This window comes from Lottia gigantea (assembly GCF_000327385.1).
Source record: "Lottia gigantea unplaced genomic scaffold LOTGIsca_110, whole genome shotgun sequence".
In the NCBI taxonomy this organism is placed as follows: Eukaryota; Metazoa; Mollusca; class Gastropoda; family Lottiidae; genus Lottia; species Lottia gigantea.
The window spans coordinates 545222-554636 of NW_008707002.1; the positions used below are offsets into that span (position 1 = coordinate 545222).

Consider the following 9415-nt stretch of genomic DNA (forward strand, 5'->3'; position numbering starts at 1 on the left):
AATGAATGAATTAGATTTTCTTAAGCCAAATGTGGCAATTTCATGCAGAATGCAAGGATTGGTTGTCTAGAACAGGGATTCTCAACTCGCGGCTTTTTACTTGAAAGACTCTGATCTAGAATATAATTTACCTCTCTGATTACAAAAGATTGCAAATACATACAATTATAATGGCACATTTTCGGCTTATCTTTAAGCACAAGTCCTTCAGCAAACTAACCATGACACCTACTTTCAGTCAACAACAAGAATTGAGACTTAAATTTAAAATGGCACGATTTCAGCTTATCTTTAAGCACAAGTCCTCCAGCAAACAATTTTCATCTTTGACACCTAAATTTAAATTCTTCACCCTTTTATGATCCGTTTTCCATGTGTCTCCATATCATTATAAACTTGTCGTTCTTCTTCAGAAAACTTGATTTTTTCTATAAATACATTTCTAGCTGGTAGTTCAACCAATGGTTTACCGTTAACTTGTTGATTCTTCGTTCGTCTCAGTCCAATATTCGCCACCAACGCTCGAACACGTCTGAAAATCACCAACACAAACCTTTTTTTTTGAACATGTATTGTGAGTTGCCTTACTTTGCTCAAATGTGAAAATTTAAAAGTTATGCTGGAATATCCATTAATGAAAGGTTGAATACTTACGTGATAGCGGACTCATCTCCATGGAATATTGGACGTTCAATAGTTTTTCGCCACAACGATAATTGATTGAGAGGACTGATATCTAGAAAATTAACCAGTGAATATAAATCTCTGAGGTTATTCTGAATTGGTGTTCCTGGAAGATAAAGGGACATAACTGTTACTTCAGACGATAAATTAAGTCTCTAACAATGCTTGAACAACCATCAAAACTAAATGTGCAGTTCCTAAATAACTCTTACTGTTACTTAGAAAAGACAGGCTTAATTAAAACATCTGGTGCTTACGAAAATAATAATAACACTTCTCTCATTTCAGGATTATAAGTATCAAATAAGAAGGGGGCATAAAACGTATTTTTGTGCGTGATTTAAGAACACCCCATAAGAGCATATATTTAACAATCTTGACATACAGAATCTTTTCAAACTAACCTGTTATCACCCATTTTCTTTCAGCTTTCAGTTCCGTTATAGCCAGGGCCCTCAGGGTGTCAGGATTTCGGATTTCATGACCCTCGTCTAGAATGATCCGTAACCAATGAATTTTACGTAAACGATTGCCACCCTAAAATAAAAAGTTTTTGAACTTTTAGATGACCTTCTTCTGGATAAGAAGGCTCAAATTGTAACACTGAGCTTTGAACACTATTACTGATTCATATTGATTAATTAATTATTTCTTTATTTTTATGAAAACAAACCTTAAATTCAGCCGTTATGGTACCATAAGTAGAAATAACAACGTCTTGGCTCTCTAGTAATTTACTGTCAGTGGTTCGATGACTGCCATGAAACTTGTAAATTTTTAATTTGACATCTTCTCTTACATGTTCCTCCAACTGACACTAAATAAATATATATAAAATATCTCAATAGACATATTAAGACAGAACCCAACAAGACATGTTGTTGTTACTCAGAGTTTCATGATGTGCGATCTTCAGGCAACTGACCTATTCTAAGCCTGCATCCCACTAAAATTTGACAGTCGTATGCTATCAAACATGTCAAATAATTTTTCGTTTATGTGTGTGTGTGTGAGATTTTAAGTTTTATTTTTTTTAATTGTAAATATTTAGGAAGAAGTTACCTGCCAATTGTAAATAACTGACAGTGGACAGATTATTAGAGTTGTTCGTGGTTTGTCTGTCGTACTGTTACAGCTACCCGTCACTGAAAATAGATTGATTGATAAAAATTCACTGCCTCATACAGAGCTATTTAGATAATGTGAACCATGGTCTTATCTAATTACTAATAAGGGGGCATGGTTTAAACAACGATGAGCAACATTAACCTTTCAGTCATCAAACTCAAGATTAGGGACCAAGGGTAATAAATATTCATGATGTCTGACAAATCAACATAGCCATTATTTATGGTTTGTTTTGTAAATAAAAACATATGGATGGAACTATTAAATATTATATCAGTAAGGGCAATCTCAAAAATATAAGTTGAGGAGATTTTCAAACCACACTTGGTGGGATTTTTGAACAGACTAAGGCGGAACGGGTTGAATAGGATTGGGTTGAACAGGATTAGGTTGAACAGGATTTGGTTGAAACAAAATACGTAGAAAGAGAAAAGGTAGAATAGGATTAGATTGACTTGGAATAGGTTGATATGGAACAGTTGTACCAGGAAAAGGTAGAACAGGATTAGATTGACTTGGAATAGGTTGATCTGGAACAGTTGTACCCGGAAAAGGTAGAACAGGATTAGATTGACTTGGAATAGGTTGATCTGGAACAGTTGTACCAGGAAAAGGTAGAACAGGATTAGATTGACTTGGAATAGGTTGATATGGAACAGTTGTACCCGGAAAAGGTAGAACAGGATTAGATTGACTTGGAATAGGTTGATCTGGAACAGTTGTACCCGGAAAAGGTAGAACAGGATTAGATTGACTTGGAATAGGTTGATATAGAACAGTTGTACCAGGAAAAGGTAGAACAGGATTAGACTGACTTGGAATAGGTTGATCTGGAACAGTTGTACCCGGAAAAGGTAGAACAGGATTAGACTGACTTGGAATAGGTTGATATGGAACAGTTGTACCCGGAAAAGGTAGAACAGGATTAGACTGACTTGGAATAGGTTGATCTGGAACAGTTGTACCCGGAAAAGGTAGAACAGCATTAGATTGACTTGGAATATTTTGATCTGGAACAGTTGCACCAGGAAAAGGTAGAACAGGATTAGATTGACTTGGAATAGGTTGATCTGGAACAGTTGTACCCGGAAAAGGTAGAACAGGATTAGATTGACTTGGAATAGGTTGATCTGGAACAGTTGTACCAGGAAAAGGTAGAACAGGATTAGATTGACTTGGATTAGGTTGTACAGGATTAGATTGAACCGAAATGGTTGGTTTTTTTTCTCCATTTTTCAGTTTTTCAGGCAAAGAGTTGTATCGGGCTAAAAAACAATAAGTAACATCATAAATATTAGGCAAGTCTTTAGGCGAGTTCAATATCAAATTTATTTTTTGCATCCTATCTCGTGCAGATGAAAATTATCAGAGTAAAAAGAAAAAGATTTGTAAACTAATTCTAATTATAATGCAGATTTACTGACCTCGTTTAGCTGGTGGTTTAATTTCTTTATCTGAATCGTCAGAATTAACTTCAACGTATCGTGTTGCTTTCTTTCTGTTTCTTTCACGTCCATCTGAATTTGATGAAGAGTCTGAATTAAAAAAATCGAACAAGACGTCGGCCACAGTCTGAACTTGTCCGTTGTCAGTAGCAACCATGTCGCTATGTTTAGCACCCTGTGATGTTAAGTCTATACATGGAGCACTATTAGAATTTTTATCACTGTCAGTTAGCATCTTTTTTTCTGATTTATTTTTCAACTTAAATTCACAGTCATTTGATTTAGGGTCCAATGATTTGACCTCATGTTCATTTGATTTCACTTCAAAGTCGTTGGAAGAATCTGGTTTAAGAAAATCGAGCAAGACATCAGCAACAGTCTGAACTTGTCCATTGTTAGTAGCAACCTTGCTGTTGTCAGTCACAACCTTGCTGTTGTCAGTCACAACCTTGCTGTTGTCAGTAGCAACCTTGCTGTTGTCAGTCACAACCTTGCTGTTGTCAGTCACAACCTTGCTGTTGTCAGTAGCAACCTTGCTGTTGTCAGTCACAACCTTGCTGTTGTCAGTCACAACCTTGCTGTTGTCAGTAGCCACCATGGCGTTATGTTTATTACTATGGGATATTTCAATCACAATGTTTTTTCCTGATATATTTTTCAACTTAGATTCACTGATATGAACAACTTGTGGGTTATTTGATTTAGGGTCAAGTGATTCATCTTCACGTCCGTTTGATTTCATTTTCACAGCAACATCATCAGAGTTTGATGAAGAGTCTGAATTAAGAAAATCGCGCAAAATGTCAGCAGCTGTCTGAACTTGTCTGTTGTTAGTAGCAAGCATGTTGTTATGTTTAGCACTATGGGATGTTAAGTTTACACATGAAGCACTATTAGTTTTATTTCTAGATATAGCAACTTGAAGAATATCATCATCATCATCATCATCATCATCATCATCATCAAGGAAACTTTGCGATTTATTCTTCAACAGTGTTTTTTTCACATCTCCAGATTCTGAACTGGAATCAAATAGTTTAAAGGTACATTTTGGAACTTTACTCTGAAATATTCTCAGAGATTCTGCTGCCTTTCTTTCTTCTTCTTCATCAGAATCTTCGATATAAATTACATCATCAACAGGACATTGATGATAGTGGTTGGCTTTTGAGGTTGTCTTTGACGAACCGGCCTGTGTTCTGTTTGTTGATTTCTGGAAAAACCAAAAGTCATTATCTCTCATCAATTAGGCCAAGTGAATTAAAGAATTTTGCCTAAAAAGGGGAATGCGAATACCAGATGCATAAAAACAGGATTTCCCAGTGTGTCATATTTTAGTTTCAAATTTTGTTATTCAAATAATGTCAGTGAAGAGAGTAATCCTTGATCATCGGGCCTGTAGCTGGAGCTTCCCCACTCAGAAAATTTTACCCACCCCCTGAGACATTGGGCTGGCCACAGGCCTGTTAATCATAGCTGTTAGTATATCATTTCCTTCAAATATCTCATTAATGGTTGATCTGTATGGGTACCAAAAGTTATGTTAAATGTGGTTATTGATTATTTAGTACAAACCTCTACTGTAGTCTTGTAAATTGACTGTTGGCTGAGGTGTTTTTGACTGACATCTGGTGTGGCCAATGGCTGACCATCGTGGAAATTGGTTAAAATAAGGGAGATAACTTCCAGAGTTTTTCCAAGTCCCATGTCGTCTGCCAAAATACCTGAAAGAAACAAACATTTTCATAATAAACAATTGATGTATTGATCACTATTTTAGCAGTGAAAAGTGAAAATATTTAATTATTGTAATTTACAATTATAATCTGATTGTATAACCATAGTATCAATGAAAGAAACATCATCGAAAGGGCTGGTAACACTTTTTCTGTAAATTCAAAACTGAACTATCACTGCTACAATGCAAATTGAACACTGATGTTGAATATGGTTCAATCAATGGATTAAGAAATATACACCGACATAAAACAGTGGGAACTGAAACATGTAAACTAAACAAACCTCCGTGAACTGTAGATGGTCTATGAGAAGTAGTATACCCTGTTAAACTATTGTAATAACGGTGTCCTCCTTTCTCCCAGAACGGTGGTAACGCTTCATTATTCTCCTTACATATCATCCAGTTTAACGCCTGTTTCTGATGGGGGTATAGCGGTGTTCTTATAGCCTGAAATATGGTACCAAAAATCATGAAATAACTATGACATGTTGCACAGACAACACCAACTAAAGTATGGGGCTCGAACTGAATCAAGCTTTGGTCTCACGAAGTCTGAGCTAACAAGAAAAATTGGGAGGCAAGGTGATCTTTGACTGACAATGACGTCATTCACCCCGGACATACAGAAAATCATGAGAGAACATTCGACTGAAAGGTTACATTGAACTATGGTGAAATGTAGAGTATAATTTTATATCTATTTATGGTTAATCGTTGAATATATTGTTGGAGTGAAATACGTTTCAAAATAACTGATTTATTTTGGGGAGGAATAGATTTAGAAGAACTCTGTCAGGTAGGAATGATCTCACTAAGGTTAATAAGCACTGCATTGGAGCATTAGGATTATTAAGGCTTCACATTGGACAAAAGTTATATCTAATCATTGTAATGGTAGCTAATTAGTTAATCAATAAGTACCTGTGTTGGTTCAGCCATGGCCGTCTTGCCCCCCTCTTCTAGCGAATCAAATAATTTATCCATTTCAGTTTTAACCTGAAATATCAACCTTCACTTACTGGAGTATTTAACAAATTTAACATGATCCTCATAAAAACACCGAGAATCCAGGGAATATATAAATATCTAATCATAAAAACACTGAGAATCCAGGGAATATATAAATACCTAATAATAAAAACACTGAGTATGCAGGGAATATATAAATACCTAATTATAAAAACACTGAGAATGCAGGGAATATATAAATACCTAATCATAAAAACACTGAGAATGCAGGGAATATATAAATACCTAATCATAAAAACACTGAGAATGCAGGGAATATATAAATACCTAATTATAAAAACACTGAGAATGCAGGGAATAATACCTAATCATAAAAACACTGAAAATGCAGGGAATATATAAATACCTAATCATAAAAACACTGAGAATGCAGGGAATATATAAATACCTAATCATAAAAACACTGAGAATGCAGGGAATATATAAATACCTAATCATAAAAACACTGAGAATGCAGGGAATATATAAATACCTAATCATAAAAACACTGAGAATCCAGGAATATATAAATACCTAATCATAAAAACACTGAGAATGCAGGGAATATATAAATACCTAATCATAAAAACACTGAGAATGCAGGGAATATATAAATACCTAATCATAAAAACACTGAGAATGCAGGGAATATATAAATACCTAATTATAAAAACACTGAGAATCCAGGAATATATAAATACCTAATTATAAAAACACTGAGAATGCAGGGAATATATAAATACCTAATTATAAAAACACTGAAAATGCAGGGAATATATAAATACCTAATCATAAAAACACTGAGAATCCAGGGAATATATAAATACCTAATTATAAAAACACTGAGAATGCAGGGAATATATAAATACCTAATTATAAAAACACTGAGAATCCAGGGAATATATAAATACCTAATCATAAAAACACTGAGAATCCAGGAATATATAAATACCTAATCATAAATGTGACAATTTCTCATGGGGGTTGATTGGACCTAGAATATATTTAATAATTAATTAATTAGCTATCACTAAATACCTCATCTGATTCAGGTTTGAGGTTCTCATCTTCCTCATCTTCCTCATCTGAAGCATCAAATAATCCACCTGTTTCATTTCTATTCTACAAAATCAAAATCCTTCAGATACAGGACAAATTTCAACAAATGTAACATAATTTTGATAAAAAAAAACTGAAATACACCAATATCTAAGCTAAGAAATTTTTGGTCTAAGAGGAAAATGAATTATTTTGCTTGATCATAGAATATAGGTAAAGAAAAAAAGCAATTTCTTAACATCATTTTTGTAATAGCTTCATATTATAAGCTCAATATCAATTGCCAATGTGAAGCTTGTTATAATATACTCTTGTATTCATCACATAAAAACAACATCCTTACCTTTTTGGGTGGACGGAAACCACTGCTTGACAGGACATGCCTGTAGTCTGGACCTGAATGACTGCCGGACACTTGATGACCTGATTCTTGACAACCAGACAAATGACTGCTAGAAGCTTGACTGGATGAGGTTTCACCAGAATTTTCTTTTGGAGTAAAACCACGAGATCTTAAAACAGAAAACGCTTCCTCCTTCTTCTCCAGATCTCCCCACAATGTTATCTCTAGTCTCATTGCATGCTTGTATAAATAACCCATGACTGCAACTCTAAAATAACATAACCCTTATCAATTTTAATTAACATAACTCTTATCAATTTTAAATAACATAACCCTTATCAATTTTAATTAACATAACTCTTATCAATTTTAAATAACATAACTCTTATCAATTTTAATTAACATAACTCTTATCAATTTTAATTAACATAACCCTTATCAATTTTAATCAACATAACTCTTATCAATTTTAATTAAAATAACCCTTATCAATTTTTATTAAAATAACCCTTATCAATTTTAATCAACATAACCCTTATCAATTTTAATTAAAATAACCCTTATCAATTTTAATTAACATAACTCTTATCAATTTTAATTAACATAACCCTTATCAATTTTGATTAACATAACTCTTATCAAAACATAACCCTTATCAATTTTAATTAACATAACTCTTATCAATTTTAATTAACATAACCCTTATCAATTTTAATTAAAATAACCCTTATCAATTTTAATCAACATAACCCTTATCAATTTTAATTAAAATAACCCTTATCAATTTTTATTAAAATAACCCTTATCAATTTTAATCAACATAACCCTTATCAATTTTAATTAAAATAACCCTTATCAATTTTAATTAACATAACTCTTATCAATTTTAATTAACATAACCCTTATCAATTTTGATTAACATAACTCTTATCAAAACATAACCCTTATCAATTTTAATTAACATAACTCTTATCAATTTTAATTAACATAACCCTTATCAATTTTAATTAACATAACCCTTATCAATTTTAATTAACATAACTAAAAAAATTGATCCATACCTTTAAACTATCTAAAAGGTTTACGTAAATATATATTGTTATATTTTACTAGTTTTAAATTATGGAAATTCTGCATACTTCCCCTTTAATAAAACAGTTGTAAAGTAAAAATAACTGTCAAGAGTTGGTCTAGTGTTAGCTTTCCTTAACCTTCTCTCCAAAAAACAGGAGTTGCCTACCCTTCTAATCGTGCAAGTTTATTATCCAGTATGAAAGTTAAAGTTTCCGCCAGATCGCGTTTAATATGACCAACTTGTTCAGAATCCATGTTAACCACTTGGATAGCATTTTTATAATACTCATCGTCTCGTTTTAACATCAACTTTTCTTTTGCCTCAACCTGCAGTATAAAAATAATATAGATCATTTATTACCAACTTCATCTTATACCTTGACTACAATAGCCACATTTTTTATATCTTCTCAATATCAAGCTATTACCAACTTTGTAATCATATGTTGACTGAAATAGTGAATTTCTTGTATCACAGAGGTTTTCAATATGACTGAAACATAAATATTTAAATCAGTAACAAATCTATTAATATCCGAAATAAATCGTATTATATATCACTACTTACTCTTCCTTTAAAATGTTGAATTCTGACAACGCCAAGGATACTGCCAAACATCACATCATTAAATTCATTGGACGATACATCTTGTGCTGAACCAATCGACAAATCATCATCATCATCACTTTTGAACTTCATATGATTCTCTCCCGATTCCCACTGACTTGCTCCCACTAAATCCGCAAACCACGAAACATCGTCATTAGAAAACGGTTTATCCCATCCTGGAACAGGCTTACTTTGTTTTTGCCCTTGCATACTGGTTATATTAAATAAACCAAGTAATAACGATCCGAACCACAAAACGAAACCTGGTATTATTCTCTTTCACTCCTTAAGGTTTAATTTGGTTCCCACCCCAGGATGAGGTG

General features: G+C 33.2%; 1 protein-coding gene across 1 annotated transcript in view; it reads right to left on the bottom strand.

Moving 5' to 3' along the window:
- LOTGIDRAFT_198942 (hypothetical protein) overlaps positions 1 to 9125 on the bottom strand; it is a 12753-nt gene extending 3628 nt beyond the window's left edge. The window contains exons 1-12 of the mRNA XM_009047338.1: positions 9051 to 9125; positions 8649 to 8809; positions 7481 to 7676; positions 5920 to 5994; positions 5280 to 5445; positions 4858 to 4981; positions 3368 to 3772; positions 1747 to 1810; positions 1358 to 1501; positions 1089 to 1221; positions 655 to 790; positions 353 to 532 (exon numbers count right to left, since the gene is read on the bottom strand). Of these exons, the coding sequence (XP_009045586.1) occupies positions 353 to 532; positions 655 to 790; positions 1089 to 1221; positions 1358 to 1501; positions 1747 to 1810; positions 3368 to 3772; positions 4858 to 4981; positions 5280 to 5445; positions 5920 to 5994; positions 7481 to 7676; positions 8649 to 8809; positions 9051 to 9101 (1835 nt within the window). The 5' untranslated portion in view covers positions 9102 to 9125. The remainder of the gene's footprint in view (positions 1 to 352; positions 533 to 654; positions 791 to 1088; positions 1222 to 1357; positions 1502 to 1746; positions 1811 to 3367; positions 3773 to 4857; positions 4982 to 5279; positions 5446 to 5919; positions 5995 to 7480; positions 7677 to 8648; positions 8810 to 9050) is intronic.
- Positions 9126 to 9415: the final 290 nt, after the last annotated feature.